The sequence below is a fragment of the Lynx canadensis genome, chromosome B1, assembly GCF_007474595.2.
Source record: "Lynx canadensis isolate LIC74 chromosome B1, mLynCan4.pri.v2, whole genome shotgun sequence".
Classification (NCBI taxonomy): Eukaryota; Metazoa; Chordata; class Mammalia; order Carnivora; family Felidae; genus Lynx; species Lynx canadensis.
The window spans coordinates 122,772,614-122,797,682 of NC_044306.2; the positions used below are offsets into that span (position 1 = coordinate 122,772,614).

General features: G+C 36.7%; 1 protein-coding gene across 6 annotated transcripts; it reads left to right on the forward strand.

Moving 5' to 3' along the window:
- The first annotated feature begins 2,907 nt into the window (after positions 1-2,907).
- TRMT10A (tRNA methyltransferase 10A) lies at positions 2,908-24,853 on the forward strand. 6 transcript variants are annotated; one of them, XM_032592932.1, is made up of 9 exons: positions 2,913-3,028; positions 5,663-5,724; positions 8,992-9,197; positions 10,039-10,201; positions 11,157-11,228; positions 18,402-18,476; positions 20,375-20,524; positions 22,414-22,519; positions 23,749-24,853. In XM_032592932.1, exons 3-9 carry the CDS (start codon positions 9,013-9,015, stop codon positions 24,015-24,017), a joined length of 1,020 nt encoding a protein of 339 aa, XP_032448823.1. In that variant the 5' UTR covers positions 2,913-3,028; positions 5,663-5,724; positions 8,992-9,012; the 3' UTR covers positions 24,018-24,853. The 6 variants fall into 6 exon arrangements, with proteins under 6 accessions (XP_030169241.1, XP_032448823.1, XP_030169243.1 ...); XM_032592931.1 differs by lacking the exon at positions 2,913-3,028 and adding an exon at positions 3,083-3,344; XM_030313381.2 differs by lacking the exon at positions 5,663-5,724 and having other exon boundaries at positions 2,908-3,028.
- The last annotated feature ends 216 nt before the right edge of the window (positions 24,854-25,069 follow it).

Below are 25,069 nucleotides of genomic sequence, written 5' to 3' on the forward strand. Positions count from 1 at the left end.
CAGTCTATCTGTTTTTATGAGTAAATTCAGACTACAATGCCTCCATAGTCATCTTCCTAGAGTTTCACTATTCATGTATTACTTGGGGAGAGGGGATAAGTTTTTTTCGTTTGTTTGTTTGTTTTGTTGTTGTTGTTGTTTTTAAATTTTTTCTATATTTTCCAAATCAATCAAAATACAAGTTGAAATTATTATAATAGGTTGATTCTGATTTTTAGATAGCTTTCAAGTGATTTAAAAATTAATTTGTTTTGCTTTCTTAGCCGAAATTAACATACTCCAGAGTGTTACTCTATTCCCATACCTTCCCACTTCCAACTTGCTGAAGAATACTCTCAGACTTAATGAAATACCAGAACTAGGCTTAAAATAATGGAATTTGTGATGACTGCCCAATGTTTTCAGGCCAAACATTTGGAGGAGCTCATAGCTGTATTTATTACCATTTTGTTATTGTTGTTACAAAATTCTATCCGTAGCCCCTTTCTCGCTCTATGGTATACAATCCAATTTAACAAACTGCCAATTATCTGATTGTGGTCCACATGTTCTGTTTAGCCTGCTCACTATTTAAAAAATGAACAAACAAAAGAGTTGCCAACACTTAAAAACCAGATTTCACATAAAAATCCAGTTTCCTGGCTGCTCTTTAAAAATTGAGATCTGGTGTAATTAAGCCCATATTCCTACTTAGAACTTGTGCCCTGACTAAACAGACAATACTGTCTCCAGTTTGTGACACTTTTCTCCCAGATAGTTTCTCTCATTTGCTACCACCCAGTTCTCATAGACATTATAGATTTGCAACGCATAAACTAGCGTCTCTTTGATTTCAAACTCTTATTTTGGCTTAAGCCACCAGATATGTGCTGATGATTTCTAAATCTGTTTCTACTTAGACATCCTGTATACTCCCCAGAACCCACATATTCAATATCAAACTATTTTTTTCAAAATGTAATTTCCTTCCACTATTCTTTAAATGACCCAGTTAACATAATTATATTCCTACAGTTGTCCAAATTAAAAAACCCTAGGGTTATTCTTTCATCCTTTTTCCTCATCCTACCCACAGTTTCTCAATCATATGCCAAATTATGACATATCTTTGCTTTTATAGCTCCCAATATTTTAAATACCTTTCCCTTCTTTATATCTGGGAAAACCACTTACTTTCCAAGATGAAGCAAAATTATCCAATTTCTAAAACTGCATCCCCTGTGTCCAGGAGCATTTAGTTGCTCTTTTCCATGTATAGCCATCTCAAGTACATTATATGTTGTATGGTATTTATTTACTCTCCCAGTAGTCTATGGAGTCCTTACCAGGGCAGCGATTATGATTTAGTTATCTCTGTATCAACAGTACTAAGACAAAAAAATGGAACTCAATAAATGTGTCAAAAAACAAATACATGAATCTTACAAATCAATGAAAATGAGATTATTTCATGTCATGAATTTACCTTCCTGTACTTTCTATATAATGTTTCATTCTTTGGTTAAATTGCTCCCTCCCCCCTTTTTCTTGCTGGTACTTTTTTGGGGGCTTGCTTTGGATTAACAGAATCATTTAAAACTGTGCACCATATGATTGTAAAGTTAAATGGCTGTATCAAAAGAAAACTTATTGACTCCACCATGACAATATAAGGGATTTTAAGGTAACTTAAAAGTTATGCTTTAAATAGCTAAGGATGCCAGGTATTAACACTGAAAAAAATATATAATTACTCATGAACAGAATCCTGAGGGGCACTGAACAGCTGTTGAAAAATTTGGCACATCACTATGCCAGCCTGAGTTTAATGACCTACATGTGAAGGGCTACATATCCGATTACTAATCCTTCCTCAGCTACTCTTTGCCCTGATACAGAGGCAGCTGAAAAAAGATGCCCTACTAACATCAGAAACGGATCCAGACTTTGTTGTCAATGTTCAGTTAAAAGATCTTTTCGATTTAAGATGAGGAACAAACAAGGAATGACCCACAGCAGTGTTGCAGCTGACATAGTTTTTCAAGTAAAATTTGAAGGTTGAAAGCAAGAATGACTTCAGTTTTGTGACTAGAAAACTCAAATTCTGAATTTAATTTTCTGGTCATTAAAACCTTTAAACATGTTCAAATATGCTTTCAAATATCAAGAATTATTCACTTCACAATTCTTTCCATACCAATTTGGCAGTCTTCTATTCATCAATTCAAACTTCATTCTTATCTTCAAATTCTGCAATTATCACCTATGAGAAGTAGGCCAAAAGCAAAACTAAACAGAAAATGAGTCTATTAGATTATGTTTCAGTTCTCCCTCTGTTGACTGGGTCTATATATAGCAAAGAAGATCATATAAGGTCACGTATTATAAACAATGAAATGCCACATGATGTTTTGCAAAATAGCGTAGGAAAAATAGCTCAAGGAATGAATGGAGACTAAGATTTATGGCTACAATGATGAAAAAAAGTTTAAACATTCTAGATTAAACGCATCTTACTGGGAATTTGACTCACTCTTTAAATGTGATTTTCCATTTGAGTTGTGTGAAATTATGTGATGCAACCTTCTTCCGTACAAATTATGGCTGAGGCGAGCTACGCTTTCCTTTCATCTCCAGCAGAGAATTAAGAGCCCTCCATCAGTGTTTTCGCATTTAAAATTTGTAACACTAGGTATGCCTTAACACCCCTCCTCCATCCCCATAGGGATACATAAATGGATACATGGCCGCCAAGTACACATTTGCCTTGAGGTGGAAAAACAGACACCACTATAAGCATGTCCCTCTCCAAAAACCCTAACTCTAGACCCCGCCCAACATAAAACTCCCTCCCCCTGTCTTCCACTGCGGGTCCAAAATTGGCGCAGTTCGATGACGCTAAAACGTAAGCGCGCAGCCTCCTACGCGTAGCCACCGTCCCTGCCTCTGGGAGTTGAAGTTTCCCGGGGAAGACTCGCGAGCTGTATCAAGATCATTAAGAGAAGGCTTTGTGTTGGTGTTCCCGGTTCCCTGACAACTCCTGAGCTCGGTAAGTCTCCTGGTACTGCGGCTGGCCCTTGCCTCCCCTCTGGTCTCCTTTGGGCGCAAAAGGGGCTCTGGTAAGTGCCATCCACGACTAGCATCAGGGCTTCCGGCGGAGAGGGGAGTGGGGCTGTGGAAGCCGCTCCTGGACCCAATTCCCGAAGGAAGTGATGTCAGATAGAGCGCGTCCCCGGCGCCAAGCAGCTCCCTGATTCGCTGGCTGCAGTTTAATCCCTCCTCGAGTGCGGCCGCAGGCGGGTGGTCTAGAGAGGGAGAGTGGGGTGAGGTTCTGCCCACCCCCAGTGGGGCCACCTACGGCCGAGGTTTGTTTGGGGGTCGGGATCCGGTCCTTAGTACGGGAAGAGTGTGAGCTTCCAAAGAATGAAGGGAGAGGGAAATCTGGATTCTGAAGGGCTGGAAAACGAGTTGTGCTTCTGCCACTTGGTGGCTAGAGACCGTGAGCCGTCGCTTTACCTGTTTAAATCGGCCTTACCTCATTTCTCCAGCGAGGGGCTGACGTGGCTGAGCGCTCTGAAATGTAGAGCCCAGGACAGAGTTGCTGCAAGTGCTCTTAAGCCCATGGTGGTGGGCCGAGGATGGTTTTTAAGAAGACTGTTAACTTGATTTCAGTGAAATATTTTCAGTGTTAAAATGCGGGAATTTTTCTGGAGATATAAAGAGGATAGCATCAGATGACTTTCTCACTTTTTGTTTGGGTTGTTTTGTAATTTCTTCCCCACTCCCTATCCCAGCCAAATCCTCCCAAGGGGCCTGAGAGCTGAACCAAGCGCTTTCAATACTGCCCATCAGGCTGGCGCATTTTAAAAGGGGTATTCTTTCTTTCCCTGTCACTGTCAGGTCATTTAATTTCATTTTGCAGTTCTTCCAACATTCGTTTGTATCTTTCAGGAAGGGAGGCAGTGTCATAAATTATGAAGACTTTATTTAGCCCAATCCATGAAAGTTGGTGGGGTTTTTTATGTTTTATTTTTATTTTTTATTTTGGCAATTCACTGATGTGTGATATCTGTGTTCCCTGCTGGAAGCCGTGCTAAGAAGTGGAAATACAAGGAAGATTGAGACGTTTTTCTTTTTCTTTCTTTCTTTTTTTTTTTTTTTGCTTCTTTGTTTCACACCAAATGGGCTTAGTCATCTTTATCCAGTTCTTAGTTTTATCAGATCACCTGGTAACCTATTTCTGTGACTAAATGAACCAACCTTTTACAACTTCTGTGTTAAACTAACGTTCACACAAATATTTCTATAATGGCTACAGTATATTGTTCTTACGTATTTGTTGAACGTGGTTGAATAAATGAAAATATGCTGTGAGTGTCACTTCTCTGGAGGGAAGAACACAAAACTGGTGTGAGGCTTCTAAACGAGCAAAAAAACTTTAAAAAGCGGATATACGTAGTAAAATGCCATTATTTTATCAGCTAACCTGAACAAGCTAGTACATAGTGAAATGCTTATTGTATGGGAAGTGGGAGTTGGTACACATCTTTGTATGTAAAGTGTGATGTAAGCAGTAATATATTGGACCTTAAGCTAGCATCATTACTTTTTTATTTTGTGCCTCTCTATATGTAGCTTATCAAAGCTTAAAAAAATTCACTTGCTGCAGTGCATTTTCTTAATTGCGAATAGCTTTAAAAATAATGATGATAAAGTCGACCAGTTCATGACCTTTCTTTGCATATGATAGCCTGTTTAAAAACATTAGTATGCAATGACAGGCCAAGTTAAAATTAACTTAGACTTCTTAGATAGAAAGGGCAAAAGCTCCCCCTGGTGTACGTGCGAGCTGTAAAACATTGCTATCTATATATTGCTTTTTAAAATTTTTCACATTATAGAGCCAATCAACACTTGCAGCTTTTTAACAGAATAAAGAACTAGCACAAAACACAATGCCACTATGAACAGAAATGTTCTCCTTTGGAATATTTTTTTTTTAAATGTTAATGTTTACTTATTTTTGATAGCGTGCGCGCGCGCGCGCGAGCGAGCGAGCGAGAGAGAGAGAGAGACAGAGACATGGAGTGTGAGTGGGGGAGGGGCAGAGAGAGAGAAGGACACACAGAATCTGAAGCAGGCTCCAGGCTCTGAGCTGTCAGCACAGAGCCCGATGCAGGGCTCGAACTCATGAACTGCGAGATCATGACCTGAGCTGAAGTTAGATGCTTAACCAACTGAGCCACCCATGTGCCCCCTCCTTTGTCATATTAATCATTGTTTCATGAAGAAAGCAATTTGTCTCCTGTGGATTTTAATTGTGCTTTTAAGTTTACAGGTTTAGCTTACTGGGCAGGTCTAGCTTATGTTTTCTCTACCATGTATTGTTTTGCATATATGCATTGCTGGCTTTTATTTAATGCACTATGTATGGAAAGGAAGTAAAAATGATTCTGGGAATCACAATATATATTCTAAAATTTTCTTCTAATTTTTGGGGGCTTACTGAGTTTCCCCTGTCTCCTGTTTCTTAAGCTGAATGCTTATTTTACAGCTTTTTAAAAACACTCTTTAATGAATGCACTCAAGGTTATACATTTATTTTCAGTTAACTTTTTGCTTGTATTTCTCTCATCCTGTTATTCAAGTCTTTTAACTGTTCTGACATATTTTGTCATTCTAGTTCTCTGAATTCTGAGATTGTCATGATGTCTTCTAATTCATCCATTACCTCTTGGATTCCAGGTAATCTGGAGTTTATCTCATCTGTTGAAATTTTTATATCTTCATTTCCTAGTTTCCAAATAGGTTCTTTTTCATGGATTTTGGTTTTGATTTTTTTATGCCTGCTTTTGTGTCCCAATTTCCTGTATTGTTTTTATGATTTTTATTCATCTGACCTCTGAAAGATTCCAACCAGACTTATTTTAAAGTCGTTTTCACATTGTGCTATTATTATTTTCAATTTGTGAAGAGTGAATTTGTCTCCTGATTGTTGATTTTATTGTTTTTTTTCCTCATCATTTCTCTCTTTTTCTAACTTTGCATAGTTCTCTTGAATGGAATTACCACTTCTCTCCCAAGCATCTCTCTATCTACTGGTGATTCTGTGGTTGCTTCTACCCATGGCCCTGTTCAGTGCTTCATTCCACAGCACAGCTTACATAGGTGGGTTAGAATTCCGATCCTGTAGTGTTCTGTTTTTTTTTTTTTTTTTTTTTTTTTTTATTGATTTTGAGAGAGAGAGATTAAGTGTGCACTGGGAAGGGGCAGAGAGAGAAGGAGAGAGAGAATCCCAAGCAGGCTCCACACTGATAGATGCGGGCTCGAACTCATGAGCTGTGAGATCATAACCTGAACCAAAGTCAGATGTTTAACCAACTGAGCCACCCAGGCACCCCCTAATCCTGTAGGGTTCTAAGTTTATATGTCATCGCATGGTTTGGCCCTTGTTGTAGCCAAGAAGCCGTGTCTGTCTACTTGCGTCAGATTTCCCCCAAGTATTCAGTGTGGTATAAACCATTATTAGTCTAAATTTCACCTGTTTTCAGACTTTTTCATGGAAAGAGGAACCCCACCCCCGACACTAGTTTAAGGGTTCATCTTCAGCTAGCTCCTGTCTTTCTCCCATCTTCTTTAAAGCTAGGAAAACTCCCAGTTGCCTTTACACAGCAGACCCAGCAGGAACAATATCTGTTCTAGTTCTTGTTTTTGGTTTTGAGAGAGGCTATACCTTTTTTGTCTCCCCTTTTTATATTTTATCTAATATTGTCACGTATTTTAAGATTGAGAGACGGGGTATCTTAAAACATGAACTTCTGGCAACTATCTCTAGGAAGTCTGTCCCATTTTTATATTCAGTGGCATAGGAATAGAACTAGAGCTATTTTTTGTCTTCTTTCAGTGACACAGTGTTCTCAGAGCCCTCCCACAGCAGGGTTGAAACAACACAGCTCTTTTACATTCCTTGGAAACCCTCATTTTCTAAATAAGATTTTGGATTTCTGGGAGAGTAGAGTTGGATGTGGGTTTGAATCTTAGCTCCATCATTTCATTTGTCTATTCGTTGTCTATTCATTCAGCAAGTATTTTGAGAACATGCTTTGTCCTAGATTTGTTCTAGGTGCCTTATTTCTTGGGAATTATTTAGTAGTTTTGTAATTTGGGGCATTCTTTCTTTGTAATTTGTAATTCTTTCTTTGCAAAGTAGGCATGATACTATCTACTTCACTGGTTTAAGGATTAAATTAGATCATACATTCTTTACTTAGCACAGTGTTTAATAAATGTTCATCATAACCACTTTCATTAATTTTTAAAATCCTTTGTGATATAGTCACTCATTTATTTATTCCACAAATTTATAATAAGCATCTACTAAGTGCCAGGCACTGTGTTAGTAATGTAATTAATGTGGCAATGTAATGTTAGGTAAAAGCAGACATCATCCATGCCCATAGGAAGTTTCCAGTGTAAAATCAAATTTGGGTTGTCATTTCTAGGAGATACTTCCCCCAAACTAAGGATACTGTTTGGTTCGTGGTATAAGGAAAACTTGTGAACTCTCACTTGGATTACCAGATGATTCTTTACCTTTAGTAATTTGTGACCTAGCAAAATGTTAGGGCTTTTGCTGTAGCCCCTAAAGCACACATCTTAAAATTCATCTTTCAGTCAAAAGTTGGTAAACTTTGTGTTTGCTTAATTATCCCCAGGTATCCTGTTACAACATTGTACTTTTAAAGAAAGCAAGAACCATATAATAAAGCTACTGTTCATATTATGTTCTGCAAAGGTTTAGTCCTTTCCATTTTCTGAATTGTCAGGATTTTTCTCTTAGATACTAGCTTTTCTGCACAGACTTGTTAGCTGTCTCTTTAAGAAGGAATAATCATAGAATTTTCTTTAAGGCCAAGAGAACATTTCCAAGCCTCATGCTTAGTCTTTGGTAGGGACAAGTAAATAAATTTTTAAGCTGTGGTGTTCGTAATCTATTAAAGAAAAGAAATCTCAGTACTTTTAGCCCTTTCCTAATCTGAAGGTAAGTTCATTTCTAGACATAGATATAAAGATGTGGGTTGTTAAGCCAATTAAAAATGTTTGAGATGGTTCTAAGTATTCCATGACTGATGATAGGATGATCTTACATGTTGTTTTTTAGCCATAACTAATATGGATATCTATAATTACATATTTACAATGAAATATACTGAGAGGCAACCAAATTTGTTTTCTGCACTGTCCAAAGTATATAAATCTATAGCATATCTTTTGTCAAAAATCATGTGAGTGTACGCCCAGATAATGAAAGTAACATGTCCCTTGCACTGTAACATTAATGACAACTAAAAAAAGTGCTTCCAATCTCTTTTTTAAAAACATTTTTTCTTTTATAAAACAATATATTTTCATTATATAAAATACAGAAAATGCAAAAAACCATTGGTAAGAATTAAACATGTTTGTGTGTGTGTATTCTCTTTAAAACAAAGTTGGACATAATGTACATATTGTTTCTATTTTTTTACTTAGCCATTTCCTTTTATCACTAAATAATTTTGGGAAACATGCTTAGTATTTCTAGCCCATGTTATAGATGAACTGTAATTTATTTACAGCCACCTTTTGCTAACATTGAAGTAATTTCTAGTATTTCATTGTTAAAAATTACATTGCAGTACACATACCCTTTTGCATTAATTTTGTGTATATTTCTGATCTATTTACAGAGATTTATTCTAAGGAAATAAATTACCAGGTCAAAGGGTATCATGGCATTTTAAAGTCAGATCTGTGTACCTTCTGGAAAATTGTGCTGTGACCACAAATAGTAAATGCAAACACCCCATTTCATCAAATGATCTTTGCCAGTAAATGACATTCAATTGTCTAAATTTATATTTTTATTCATTATTGATATGACTTAATTTTAATCACATGTATTGGTCATTTTTTTTTTTTTTACTTTGTGTGTGTGTAAATCACCAATTCATGTCAAAAGTTGCTTTTCAGTTTTTTCAGAGGCATCACATAATGTCCTCTGAAACATTGCCAGCATTTATTGAGTCTTCTAATGTTGAAAGAAAGCAAAGCTTAAGTGAAGAACAAGAGAAGAGCCAGAAGCCAAGATTAGGTGAAGGATTTGAACCAATATCTAAACGACAAATGAAGAAGCTAATTAAACAGAAACAATGGGAAGAGCAACGAGAACTCCGCAAGTATGTTTCAAAATGCGTATATGCAACCCCATTCAGGAATGTTGGACTTTGCACAGTCCTGTGACACATCAAAAGTAATTGTGTTAATTAACACTGGGGCTGTGCATGTTGTTAGCCAGCACTGTCCACTGGCTGTTAAAACTGTATGTGTTTCAGTCTTGATGGATTTACACTATAATTTTTCTCACCCAGAACCTATTGTGAGTAGCAGCACAGTTTCTGAAATAACTGACTTAGATGAGGGATATAGTTAGCATCCATGTCCTAGATATAGAACAAAAATAGCCACCTCAGAAAGATCAAATTTGGGCCTAACATTGATTTTGCTAGAAAAGCCATTGTAGGTTTTGGTAAGAGCAGTTCAACTGAAGCTGTTATTGTAGAATGCCAAAATTTATTGAGAGAGAATAAACTATAGTTGATATAGATTATAGAAAAAGCTTTGTAAGGTTTTTTTTTTTAACAATGTTACTTTGCTTTTTTCTCTATATTCTATTAATGTTCCTTGAAAATTATGTAGGAGAAGAATGATAAAAGTAAAAATTCATTATAGGCCTAAAATTCAGTATTTTATAAAGTCTTACATAAAAGTCACAATAATAAGTGAATTATTAGTAGTAAGAGTTTGTGTAGAAAATATATTGTCTTCGCAAATTCATTTTCTATCTAAAGCTTTTAGATGGACTATGTAAAATTGCTGATATTTGATCCACAGAAATGGCTGTTTCATGTGGTTCAACCTGCTAATTTAAAAAAATAGTTGTTTCTTTGTCAGTTAGAAGAGACTTGTAAATGTCTGAATATACGAATAACAATAAAAAGTTTCAATTCCTAATTTTAGACAAAAACGGAAGGAAAAACGCAAGAGAAAACAATTAGAGCGACAGTGTCAACTGGAATCGAACTCAGATGGAAACGACAGAAAACGTATTCGAAGAGATGTTGTTCACAGCACACTCCGCCTTATCATTGACTGCAGTTTTGACAGCTTGATGGTATTAAAGGTATCATGAATCATTGTCAGAAAAATCTTGTAGGTAAAGTAGGCTGAATAATTATTGCTTTAATAGGCTATATCACTTGGCTATAAATTTATATATTAAGATGCATCTTTTTTCTTTTTAATTTTTTTTCTTTTTTTTTAACTTTATTTTGAGAGAGAGAGAGAGAGAGAGAGTGAGCAGAGGAGGGAAGAGAGAGAGAGAGAGAGAGAGAATCCCAAGCAGGCTTTGCACTATTAGCTTAGAGCCTGACATGGGGCCTGGTCCCTCAACTGCAAGATCATGACCTGAGCTGAAATCAAGAACCGGATGCTTAACTGACTGAGCTACCCAGGCACCCGTTAAGATGCATCTTAAATAAAGTATTTCAAGATCGTGCCTCCCTAAGTTAAACTAAGCTAATAAAATTATTCTCATTTATATGTATAGAACAGAGACACCATCATTTGATTACAAGACTCACTAACTGCATATAAATCATAGATCCAGGAGTGTTTTTGTTACTTGTTGCAATCAGAAGAAGAAAGTAAGAAATGTGATTGGTAAATAGAATTATTTCTTATATGGTAGTTTGAGAAAACTGGTTGTCTGAACAATGCTAGTGAATGCTTTACTTACTTTCCAAACCATTAGTAAGTTATGCAAATAGCAGTAGTATTGCTCTACCAGTTTTTTTTTTTCCTTTTGTTCTCTCTTAAGAGTAAATGTCATCATGAATTAGCATTTTAAGTGGATACAGAATTGAAATTATTGGTCACTTATAGGGTATTTATGTCATAGTAATTATTTTGTTAGGATGTACAGAAGTTGAATAGAAAAGATCAGAAAGGACCTGTATTTCAAGAGAAAAAAACGTACCTATCGTGTCATCTCTTCGGCTTATTCTATTCCACTAAGATTGTGGCGTGGCCATAGATGATTTTCAAAATGCTGCTTTAAAAATGGCACTTTCTTATAGGACATTAAGAAACTTCATAAGCAGATTCAACGGTGTTATGCAGAAAATCGACGAGCACTGCATCCTGTGCAGGTATGTTTGAAGAATTTAAAACAGATTCCAGTTTCCTTCTTTTTTTTTTTCAATATATGAAGTTTATTGTCAAATTGGTTTCCATACAACACCCAGTGCTCAGCCCAAAAGGTGCCCTCCTCAATACCCATCACCCACCCTCCCCTCCCTCCCACCCCCCATCAACCCTCAGTTCGTTCTCAGTAGTTTTTTTTTTTTAATTTTTTTTTTCAACGTTTTTATTTATTTTTGGGACAGCGAGAGACAGAGCATGAACGGGGGAGGGGCAGAGAGAGAGGGAGACACAGAATCGGAAACAGGCTCCAGGCTCTGAGCCATCAGCCCAGAGCCTGACGCGGGGCTCGAACTCACGGACCGCGAGATCGTGACCTGGCTGAAGTCGGACGCTTAACCGACTGCGCCACCCAGGCGCCCCTCGTTCTCAGTTTTTAAGAGTCTCTTATGCTTTGGCTCTCTCCCACTCTAACCTCCTTGGGTTTCTGTTAAGTTTCTCAGGATCCACATAAGAGTGAAACCATATGGTATCTGTCTTTCTCTCTATGGCTTATTAAACTTAGCATAACACTCTCCAGTTCCATCCATGTTGCTACAAAGGGCCATATTTCATTCTTTCTCATTGCCACGTAGTACTCCATTGTGTATATAAACCACAATTTCTTTTATCCATTCATCATTTGATGGACATTTAGGCTCTTTCCATAATTTGGCTATTGTTGAGAGTGCTGCTATAAGCACTGGGGTACAAGTGCCCCTATGCATCAGCACTCCTGTATCCCTTGGGTAAATTCCTAGCAGTGCTATTGCTGGGTCATAGGGTAGGTCTATTTTTAATTTTTTGAGGAACCTCTACACTGTTTTCCAGAGCGGCTGCACCAATTTGCATTCCCACCAACAGTGCAAGAGGGTTCCCGTTTCTCCACATCCTCTCCAGCATCTATAGTCTCCTGATTTGTTCATTTTGGCCACTCTGACTGGCGTGAGGTGATATCTGAGTGTGGTTTTGATTTGTATTTCCCTGATGAGGAGCGACGTTGAGCATTTCATGTGCCTGTTGGCCATCCGGATGTCTTCTTTAGAGAAGTGTCTATTCATGTTTTCTGCCCATTTTTTCACTGGGTTATTTGTTTCTCGGGTGTGGAGTTTGGTGAGCTCTTTATAGATTTTGGATACTAGCCCTTTGTCTGATATGTCATTTGCAAATATCTTTTCCCATTCCGTTGGTTGCCTTTTAGTTTTGTTGGTTGTTTCCTTTGCTGTGCAGAAGCTTTTTATCTTCATAAGGTCCCAGTAGTTCATTTTTGCTTTTAATTGTCTTGCCTTTGGGGATGTATCAAGTAAGAAATTGCTACGGCTGAGGTCAGAGAGGTCTTTTCCTGCTTTCTCCTCTAGGGTTTTGATGGTTTCCTGTCTCACATTCAGGTCCTTTATCCATTTTGAGTTTATTTTTGTGAATGGTGTGAGAAAGTGGTCTAGTTTCAATCTTCTGCATGTTGCTGTCCAGTTCTCCCAGCACCATCTGTTAAAGAGACTGTCTTTTTTCCATTGGATGTTCTTTCCTGCTTTGTCAAAGATTAGTTGGCCATATGTTTGTGGGTCTAATTCTGGGGTTTCTATTCTATTCCATTTGTGTATGTGTCTGTTTTTGTGCCAATACCATGCTGTCTTGATGATTACAGCTTTGTAGTAGACGCTAAAGTCTGGGATTGTGATGCCTCCTGCTTTGGTCTTCTTCAAAATTACTTTGGCTATTCGGGGCCTTTTGTGGTTCCATATGAATTTTAGGATTGCTTGTTCTAGTTTCGAGAAGAATGCTGGTGCAATTTTGATTGGGATTGCATTGAATGTGTAGATAGCTTTGGGTAGTATTGACATTTTGACAATATTTATTCTTCCAATCCATGAGCACGGAATGTTTTTCCATTTCTTTATATCTTCTTCAATTTCCTTCATAAGCTTTCTATAGTTGTTAGCATACAGATCTTTTACATCTTTGGTTAGATTTATTCCTAGGTATTTTATGCTTCTTGGTGCAATTGTGAATGGGATCAGTTTCTTTATTTGTCTTTCTGTTGCTTCATTGTTAGTGTATAAGAATGCAACTGATTTCTGTACATTGATTTTGTATCCTGCAACTTTGCTGAATTCATGTATCAGTTCTAACAGACTTTTGGTGGAGTCTGTCGGATTTTCCATGTATAATATCATGTCATCTGCAAAAAGCGAAAGCTTAACTTCATCTTTGCCAATTTTGATGTCTTTGATTTCCTTTTGTTGTTTGATTGTTGATGCTAGAACTTCCAACACTATGTTAAACAACAGCGGTGAGAGTGGGCATCCCTGTCGTGTTCCTGATCTCAGGGAGAAAGCTCTCAGTTTTTCCCCATTGAGGATGATGTTAGCTGTGGGCTTTTCATAAATGGCTTTTATGATGTTTAAGTATGTTCCTTCTATCCCGACTTTCTTGAGGGTTTCTATTAAGAAATGTTGCTGAATTTTGTCAAATGCGTTTTCTGCATCGATTGACAGGATCATATGGTTCTTATCTTTTCTTTTATTAATGTGATGTATCACATTGATTGATTTGCGAATGTTGAACCAGCCCTGCATCCCAGGAATGAATCCCACTTGATCATAGTGAATAATTCTTTTTATATGCTGTTGAATTTGATTTGCTAGTATCTTATTGAGAATTTTTGCATCCATATTCATCAGGGATATTGGCCTGTAGTTCTCTTTTTTTACTGAGTCTCTGTCTGGTTTAGGACTCAAAGTAATACCGGCTTCATAGAATGAGTCTAGAAGTTTTCCTTCCCTTTCTATTTTTTGGAATAGCTTGAGAAGGATAGGTATTATCTCTGCTTTAAACGTCTGGTAGAACTCCCCTGGGAAGCCATCTGGTCCTGGACTCTTATTTGTTGGGAGATTTTTGATGACTGATTCAATTTCTTCGCTGGTTATGGGTCTGTTCAAGCTTTCTGTTTCCTCCTGATTGAGTTTTGGAAGCGTGTGGGTGTTTAGGAATTTGTCCATTTCTTCCAGGTTGTCCATTTGTTGGCATATAATTTTTCATAGTATTCCCTGATAATTGCTTGTATCTCTGAGGGGTTGGTTGTAATAATTCCATTTTCATTCGTGATTTTATCTATTTGGGTCATCTCCCTTTTCTTTTTGAGAAGCCTGGCTAGAGGTTTATAAATTTTGTTTATTTTTTCAAAAAACCAACTCTTGGTTTCATTGATCTGCTCTACAGTTTTTTAGATTCTATATTGTTTATTTCTGCTCTGATCTTTATTATTTCTCTTCTTCTGCTGGGTTTAGGCTGCCTTTGCTGTTCTGCTTCTATTTCCTTTAGGTGTGCTGTTAGATTTTGTATTTGGGATTTTTGTTTCTTGAGATAGGCCTGGATTGCAATGTAGTTTCCTCTCAGGACTGCCTTCGCTGCATCCCAAAGCGTTTGGATTGTTGTATTTTCATTTTCGTTTGTTTCCATATATTTTTTAATTTCTTCTCTAATTGCTTGGTTGACCCACTCATTCGTTAGTAGGGTGTTCTTTAACCTCCATGCTTTTGGAGATTTTCGAGACTTTTTCCTGTGGTTGATTTCAAGCTTCATAGCATTGTGGTCTGAAAGTATGCATGGTATGATTTCAATTCTTGTATACTTATGAAGGGCTGTTTTGTGACCCAGTATGTGATCTATCTTGGGGAATGTTCCATGTGCACTCGAGAAGAAAGTATATTCTGTTGCTTTGGGATGCAGAGTTCTAAATATATCTGTCAAGTCCATCTGATCCAATGTCTCATTCAGGGCCCTTGTTTCTTTATTGACCGTGTGTCTAATGATCTATCCATTTCTGTAAGTGGAGTGTTAAAGTCCCCTGCAATTACCACATGCTTATCAATAAGGTTGCTTATGTGTGTGAGTAATTGTTTTATATATTTGGGGGCTTCTGTATTCGGTGCATAGACATTTATAATTGTTAGCTCTTCCTGATGGATAGACCCCGTGATTATTATATAATGCCCTTCTTCATCTCTTGTTACAGCCTTTAAAGTCTAGTTTGTCTGATATAAGTATGGCTACTCCAGCTTTCTTTTGACTTCCAGTAGCATGATAAATAGTTCTCCATCCCCCCACTCTCAATCTGAAGGTGTCCTCAGGTCTAAAATGAGTCTCTTGTAGGCAGCAAATAGATGGGTCTTGTTTTTTGATCCATTCTGATACCGTGTGTCTTTTGGTTGGAGCATTTAGTCCATTTACATTTAGTGTTATTATAGAAAGATATGGGTTTAGAGTCATTGTGATGTCCATAGGTTTCATGCTTGTAGCGATGTCTCTGGTACTTTGTCTCACAGGATCCCCCTTAGGATATCTTGTAGGGCTGGTTTAGTGGTGACGAATTCCTCCAGTTTTTGTTTGTTTGGGAAGACCTTTATCTCTCCTTCTATTCTGAATCACAGACTTGCTGGATAAAGGATTCTCGGCTGCATATTTTTTTCTGTTTCTCACATTGAAGATCATCTGCTATTCCTTTCTGGCCTGCCAAGTTTCAGTAGAGAGATCGGTCACGAGTCTTATAGGTCTCCCTTTATGTTAGAGCACATTTATCTCTAGCTGCTTTCAGAATTTTCTCTTTATCCTTGTATTTTGCCAATTTCACTATGATATGTCGTGCAGAAGATCGATTCAAGTTACGTCTGAAGGGAGTTCTCTGTGCCTCTTGGATTTCAATGCCTTTTTCCTTCCCCAGATCCAGGAAGTTCTCAGCTGTGATTTCTTCAAGTAAACCTTCAGCACCTTTCCCTCTCTCTTCCTCCTCTGGAATACCAATTATGCGTAGATTATTTCTCTTTAGTGCATCACTTAGTTCTCTATTTTTCCCCTCACTCTCCTGGATTTTTTTATCTCTTTCTCAGCTTCTTCTTTTTCCATAATTTTATCTTCTAGTTCACCTATTCTCTCCTCTGCCTCTTCAATCCGAGCCGTGGTTGTCTCCATTTTATTTTGCAGCTCATTGATAGCATTTTTTAGCTCCTCCTGGCTGTTCCTTAGTCCCTCAATCTCTGTAGCAATACATTCTCTGCTGTCCTTTATACTGTTTTCAAGCCCAGCGATTAATTTTATGACTATTATTCTAAATTTACTTTCTGTTATATTGTTTAAATCATTTTTGATCAGTTCCTTAGCTGTTGTTATTTCTTGGACATTTTTCTGAGGGGAATTCTTCCGATTCGTCATTTTGGATAGTCCCTGGATTGTTGCTGGACTGTGGGGCACTTCCCCTGTGCTGTCTTGAATAACTGGAGTTGGTGGGCGGGGCCGCAGTCAGACCTGCTGTCTGCCCCCAGCCCACCGCTGGGGCCACAGTCAGACTGGTGTGTGCCTTCTCTTCCCCTCTCCTAGGGGCGGGATTCACTGTGGGGTTGTGTCGCCCGTCTGGGCTACTTGCACACTGCCAGGCTTGTGGTGCTGGGATCTGGGTATTGGCTGAGGTGGATTGGCAAGGTGCACAGGGGCGGGAGGGGCAGGCTCAGCTTGCTTTTCCTTTGGAGATCTGCTTCAGGAGGGGCCCTGCAGCACCGGGAGGGAGTCAGACCCGCTGAAGTGATGGATCCGCAGAATCACAGCGTTGGGTGTTTGCGCAGTGCAAGCAAGTTCCCTGGCAGGAACTGGTTCCCTTTGGGATTTTGGCTGGGGGATGGGTGAGGGAGATGGCGCTGGCGAGCACCTTTGCTTCCTGCCAAGCTGCGCTCTGTCTTCCGGGGCTCAACAACTCTCCCTCCCGTTGTCCTCCAGCCCTCCCGTTCTCCGAGCAGAGCAGTTAGCTTATAACCTTCCAGATGTCAAGTCCCGCTTGCTGTCGGAACACACTCCGTCCGGCCCCTCCGCTTTTGCGAGCCAGACTCGGGGGCTCTGCTTGGCGGGCGGGCCGCCCCTCTGCCCCGGCTCCCTCCCACCAGTCCATGTAGCACACACCGCCTCTCCCCCCTTCCTACTCTCTTCTGTGGGCCTCTCATCTGCGCTTGGCTCCGGAGACTCCATTCTGCTAGTCTTCTGGTGGTTTTCTGGGTTATTTAGGCAGGTGTAGGTGGAATCTAAGTGATCAGCAGGACGCATGGTGAGCCCAGCGTCCTCCTACGCCGCCATCTTCCCAGGATCCCTCCAGTTTCCTTTTATAACTTACTTGGGAAAAGGCATAGATAATCCCAATTGCCTTTTCAAAAAACCTTACAGATACTTTTCATTAGAGAACAAAATGCCTATTTGAAAAATGTTTTAATTTTCTACAAAACTAAAATAGTTTAAACATTTTTTCACATGTCAGTCTTAGTCACACGATGCACAGTGATGGTGTTTTCTACACATTGACCTCATTCCTATGTAGTTGAACATCTTCATTAAAGGATATATATTTTTTTTCATACCTGTTTCTCCACTCTCAATTCCTTCCCTCTCAGGAGTGAGGGAACTATCCGGGTTGATGTGTACCATGGTACCTGTTGGGGAAGTTGCTTCTACCTAAAGGATTTTGAGTCAATGATTGTTTTGAAAGGTACTTCCTTAGGGTAATTGGCTGCTGTTAAGAGTAGATAGGGTCTTTTTCTTACCCTATCTACTCTTGATTTGAATTCCAGGTGACCTAAATATTAACACTGGCTCACTGATGTTAAGAACCAGAAACTCTTAATCTGTTTTTGGTTAGATATTTTCTTTCTATCAAGTGATAGTGTTTTTATATTTTTACATTTTATATTTTTCACACCCTTGATTAGACTTGAAATAGGTGTCAGGGTTTAGAATCAAAGGGAAATTATGAAGACTTTGGACTCATGAAAAAAACAGTGGTGGCAAAAGAAAGTGAATGAAAACTTGACATGGAAACAGGGAGTTTGCAGAAAAGTGATCATTAAGGGAGAGTCCAAAGATAGCGGTTGGAAAATGGGATAAAAATGTAGGTGGAATACTTAAAGTAGTGGGTTATGAGAAACATAAAACATGTCACTTGTAGCAGACATTTATTCTTATATGTTTAAAGCATGTCATGAGCTTATTTTTTTCTAGAATGAATATATTTTATGTTTCATCGATGATCAGATGGGTATAGAAGAGAAATAAAATATTGGACTTCAGTAGTCATTTGCTCTTTCTTTCTGTGTCTACCAATCTATCAGTTTTACTTGACAAGCCATGGAGGCCAGTTGAAAAAGAACATGGATGAAAATGACAAAGGATGGGTCAACTGGAAGGTGATTAAAATAGATTAACACAATTCTAAGTATTTTTATGCTTAAAGGTCTACATTTTTACCTAAATTCTACATAATATCAGCAAATATAGGAGTCAACAAGTCTCCAAAACCTTTATATCACTGTTGCTAAGTCTAATGTTACTAATGAGAGAAGCTAAAGAAACTGAAATGCCTGTTCGTATCTGTTCTCATTAAATCTCACTTATTTTACCGCCAACTTTAAAACAAATTTTTAAAGCAGAAAGAATTTTAAAGGTCTTTGTACAATCTCTACCTAGCAAACTGGCTATACATTATTTATGAGTGAAGTAACTTTAAAATTTGGGAATGTACTTGTATTCTGTTTCTTCTAACTCTGTGCCATCCCATATGGTGTCCACCATCCACATGTGGATATTGAGCTCTTGAAATGTGACTGGTCTGAATTGAGATGTACTGTAAATGTGAAATATACATTGGATTTAAAAGGCAGTACAAAAAAGAGAATTAAAATACCTGCTCAAAATTTAACAAGTATATATATATGTATATATATATATTTATATCTCGAAGCGATAACATTGGATATATTATGTTAGGTGCAATGTATTAAAATTAATTTCACCTATTTTCGTTTTTTTTAATGTGGCTACTAGAAGATTTAAAATTACATATGTGGCTCAAATTTGTTTTTTCTATTGGACTAAACCATTCTCATTTGCAAAGATGACTAATAGAGTGGCTTTAGTACCAATCCCTGAGGAACCTTACCCTATTCAGAGAAGTACTAGGTTATTCCTATTTTTTTTTCTTTCTCAAAACCAGTTTTTACTGTGAAAAACTTTCCCTCTCACACTCACTGATCCCATAATGACTATTTATTTTGATAATAGCCTATAGTGTAAAACATTTTCAGAAGCTTTCCTAAGTTTTAAAGTACAATATATTTACCAAGTTTTATTATATTCATGCCTATTTTCCTAAGAAATAAGATAATTGAAATAGGCATACTTTCACTTATTTTGTGGCTTGTTAAGTTTATTATATACACCATCGGTTTTCTAGAGACTTGGGAGATCACTGGTCTCTACTGAGGTCTCTCTAGGGGCCCTTATTAAGCATAGCGATCAAATTTATAATACCATTTTCCAGAAAAGTGGGTATTTATTACCTAGCAGGATATAAATTTTAGGTGAGACGTCTCCTTCATTTTTTCTTTAAAAATAATTTCTTTAAAAATTTCAAAATGCCATCTGCATCTGAATTTGGTGATGCATCATCCCTTATTCCATGAATGTAGTTCGCAAAATTTTGACTGCCAACTGTAGTTCAGTCTTGTACTTCTGACCTGATAATTTTGGTGAAGAAGATTTCTACTATGTATCTTTGTAGAAACAGATGCATGGAATTTATTAAATCTATTAGCCATTTCCTTTTGATGATTCATGCAGATGGAGAGGAAGTAATTGGAAAAGGCATTTTTTGGTTGGAGAACAGGTTGAGCAGATATGTGACCAAAAAAATGCATTTGTTTTTTTGGAACAGAAATAAATTGAGAAAGCTAGGTTAGTGCCATATTCAGGAAAGCATCACTAGGTAAAGGGATTTAAGTTTTATCCTATAGGTAAAGATAAAACATTGAAAGTAGGGTTTTTAGGAAGTGAGTCTGCCATCACTCACTTATGGAAGTGAATCAGAGGGATCTGAAGCTAGAGACAGGGAACAGTAGGAGCCACCTTAAATAATTGAGATGTAAGGTGGTAAGGAATGGAAGTGGTAGGTTTCCAATAATACATTGTAAAATATTGTTTTATACTTTATATGCTTTTGGGTGACTTTGTCTAAGGAAAAGAAAATAATCTCAGCCCATTTTCACAAAATCCTATTAATTAATATCTTTATCCTTACGTCTTAAAGGATATCCACATCAAACCAGAGCATTATAGTGAATTTATAAAGAAAGAAGACCTAATTTATCTTACATCAGACTCACCTAATGTACTGAAGGAATTAGATGAATCAAAGGCCTATGTGATTGGAGGGTTAGTAGATCACAACCATCACAAGGTACTGTTAAGTTTTTATTTTTGTGTTTGCTTATACTTAAAATTGATACACCAATTCTTGATAGTAACAATAGTACTGATGATAACCGATCATTATTGACTGCCTACTGTATATTTCAGTCGTCTTTCGCAAAGAAATCATTTCACATATATGACTAGTTTGTTTAATCCTCCCTACAACACGGTGAGGTCAGTGCTATTCTCTACATTTTACAGATAAGGAACTGGAGGCACAGAGAAACTAAGTCTAAAATCAATAGTAGGTGATAATGCAGATATTTGAAACCAGACAGATTGTTCCAGAGCCCACATGCTTAAACAATGTGTTGTATTGATAGTAGATGCTGCTACTGATCAATTTCTAGGCCACTGGTAAAATTTATAACAATTTACACCAAAATGTATACCAGAATGGTAATACAAGTTTTTTAATATATAATTTTAATGGGCTGTGTTTTCTTTTCTCTTATATTTGTACTTTTGTCTCTTCCACCACCTCCTTACCCTCATTTGGATGAAAAATTAGAAATACACTTTCTAAAAGAAAACATCATGCTGTACTTTGCCAGCTACTTTGCCGCATGCTAAATTCAGCCCATCTCCAGAAAAGACATGTTCACCAAGTGTCAGGTGAAATACTGTCAGCAGGATAATATGAAGTAATTCATCGTTCTTCTCTAGTATCACTCTGAGGTAGAACCGTCTGCAACGTTGGAATAGTTAGTATCATCTTGTCTAGTATGGTAGCTATGTGGCTGTTGAGCAGAGAGCCTGTGCGTAGAATGATTGAGAAACTAATCAATTTAAACTTAAGTAGTCACAGTTGTGGCCACAGCAGGGCAGTGCAGCTCTATAGCATTACAGGGAGTTTTTATCAGAATGATCTTTAGCTTTTTAAATTTTTTTCTTAGTGGAAAAATTCCATTTTGTTATTTGTGTACAACCATATTTTTTTCTTTGATGTTGTATGTTTCTCTGAACTACAATGATTTTGTTTTAAAAAACACCTACCTCAGGTGCTTTTATTTGTCCCAAAATATGCAAACTACTGGTTAAAATATTTAGCTCTTCTTTCTCCTGTACTTTTGGCTACTTGAGTTCTGTTTAGAACCAAGCTTTTAAGGATTTTAATTTTGAGGAGAAAATTTATATTCAACATTTTTTTAATTGATAGGAAAAATAAAATTTATAGGCAATTAAAATTTTTTTTCCATTCAGGTTTTCATTTACTTTGTCTTTACCATTTGTACCTCTTCCTTTTTTTAAGTTTACTTATTTGTTTTGAGAGAGATACGTAGTGGCAGAGGGGCAGAGAGAGGAGAGAGAATCCCACAAACCTGGGGCTCGAACTCACAAACCTGTAGGTCATGATGTAAGCTGAAATCAAGAGTCGGATGCTTAATCGACTGAGTCACCCAGGTGCCCCACCGTTTGTGCCCCTTTATGTTATGTAATTGAAACAAAGTTTTATGTTTATATCTTTTACATTCACAAAGTGATGGTGCTTCTCTAGGAATTCAATTTGAGTATTTTAAACTGAGAGAAAGGCAGTGTGGAATAGTGAAAAGATATTTGAGTCAGAAAGCATGAGCCAGGTCTTCCTATGGTTCTGCCACTGAGGAGCTTTGTGATGGGCAGGGAATATAATATCTTTGGTTTTCTCGTTTGTAAAGTGGTTAAAGCAAATGCCCTAAACATTCCTATTATACTTATTGTCAAAAGAACATTTCCAAATTAGAAGCTAAACACACACACACGCACACACACACACACACACACTTCATCAAATAATGTTCACTGAAGTCTTTTCTAAAAAGTACTTATTTTGTTGTAGACTTTAAGTTATAATAATCTAATGTTCTAGTCCAAGTTATAGTATCTTTGTTTTAGGGACTCACATATAAACAAGCATCAGATCATGGAATTGATCATGCACAGCTCCCCCTTGGAAATTTTGTGAAGATGAATAGTAGAAAAGTTTTGGCAATTAATCATGGTAAGCTATAAGGGAATTATGAAAATATACCTGAGTAAACAATGTGAAGAATAACATTACCTCTGGATGAGTAGAAAATATATACCTTGCTAGAGACAAAATTGTAAAATGTAATCATTTATAATTTGTTTGAATATAGAAATAATACATGCGTATTATAGAACTGAATTAATATGCATTCATATGGAAATGTAGAAAACTAGAAAGAAAAATAAGCTAGAATTTCACTACCCAGAGATACTTAGTATGAACTTTTTGGTGTATTTCCTTCCAGTTCTTTTCCTATGCGTATATAATATTTATTACATAATTGGATTTTTACTCTGTTGCATAAAATGCTATAAATTTGGGGTGTTCCCCCCCACACACATTTATATTTTTCTATGTCATTGAATCATTGTTCATGTCTATGTAACGTTCTGTCATCTGAATATACAATAATGTAACTATTCTATTGTTGATTTTTTTTTTCTTTTTTCCTTTTGTAAATAACATTATAGTAGTCTCGGACCTGAGTCGTTGCCTGGAGTTTTGCTTTTTAAGCTTTGTTTAGTAGAGATTTTTGTTAGTACACAACTACTTACCGGGCTCTTTTTATGTGCTAAACACTTTGTCTATAGCAGGCTCTAGGGAATTATAGAAATGATTCACGCCTTATTGATTCAAGGAATGAACTTCTTCTAAGACCTTTGATAGATAGTTGAAATTACTTTTCCATAAAGTAATGCAAATTAAGACCTTCAGCAATATATTAAAGTAAGAGTACCTTGAAGACAGTATTTATATTCTTTACCTTTAACGTGAAATTTTTAAAAAAGGCAAGAAAAAAAGAAAGCAAGTAAGGTGCTCCCCAGAGTGACTGTAGGAAAGACAGAAGAAATTTAGATTAATGCTGACCTTTTCTCGTTGTTGTTTTAGTTTTTGTGTTAGTACATAAAGGATAAAGAAGTGAAAGGGATTAAGAAGAATAGGAAGGAAATGAAAATGGCTCCTGCCTATTGATTATAATTGACGAAAGATAATGGTAAATCTTTGACTGTTCATGAACTGAATTAATGAAAAGCTAAAGAAGAGCTAACAGGCCTGAGAGACTTGGGGCAAGGAAGTGATACCAACAAAGTAGTTATTAGGACATTTTAATATTCTTAACACAAAAGCAATGTATTTAAAATACAGTATGCAACATTGTGATGCACCTAAGAAACGTATGGAGTTTGTGTTTGTTGCAGTGTTTGAGATTATTCTGGAATATCTGGAAACCAGAGACTGGCAAGAAGCATTTTTTACTATCTTACCCCAACGGAAAGGAGCTGTTCCCACAGACAAAGCCTGTGCAAGTTCTTCGCATGACAAGAATTCTGCCAGTGTTGAAGGTGGATTAGACAGTGATTCTAGTGACGAGGAAAATAGCAGAAATGAACTAGATTCACAATATGAAGAAGAAAAGCAGGATAAAGAAAATAGCAGTGAATCTACAGTAAACTCTATACCACAGTAATGTCATCTGTTGTTTTTGTTTTGTTTTGTTTTGTTCTTTTAGTTTAAGGAAAACTTAGGAAAAAATGAGGTGCTTCATAGAATACTCTAATTGTAAGAAAATTTTATTTCCTCTTATTTCTGTTGTGAATTTTTAAAACGTTCTTTAGAGCTAAATGATAAAAAGCCCTTATAAGAAAGCATTTTTTGTTTTTGCATAAAATTTAAATGTTTAATTTTTAAAATAGTTTTCTAAGCCTCAAATAACAGTTTCTTGAGAATTTTACTTTTTTGGTAAACCTTCATTCTCTTTTATTTACTGGATTATATTCTTTAGAATGTGCCTTCAAACCTTCCAGTTTTTTTTTTATGTTTATATCAAGTGTCTCTCTGATTTATTGTCTACTTATTTGTGGAGATATATATTTATAAATCTCCTGTAAATCTACCAAAATGTTCTAAATGGGAGGTTATCTCCTATTTGCAGCTTTTTTATTCAGTTACTTCAAAGTTACTTCAAAAATAACTCAGTTACTTCAAAGGAATACAGTGATTTTAGGAAGAACTATTAGATTGCTAAACTCAACAGTTTATTTCTTTTGCACTATGGAGTTCCTCCTCTATGATGCCTTTTTGTGGCTCTAAAGCAATCACTAAAGAATTAAGAATCTCTTTAATATGTTTTCTTAATTTCAATAATGGTAAATTATTTCAATTGAAAATTTTAATTTTTCAGGCTAGATTATTTTAAAAGGCTGTTGAGTCTCAATTTTGTTTTATATTTAAAAGGAAACAGCTCTTAGTTATCCTTCCCTTCTATATGTACTTTTATTAAATAAAATATTTGTTGTTCTTAAAGTGAAACAAGTTAACATATGTGCATCTGTCTACTAGCATATAATATGCAATCTAATGTAACTGTATGTTTCTACATATAAGCATGTATGAAAAAAATATATAATTGTATGTATATGTATCTGTCCACAATCATGTATGATTCTTAGTTATTATGATAACAGGACTGAGTTGCCAAATATCCATATTAATTGCATGAATGGTTGTGTTGAACAACAC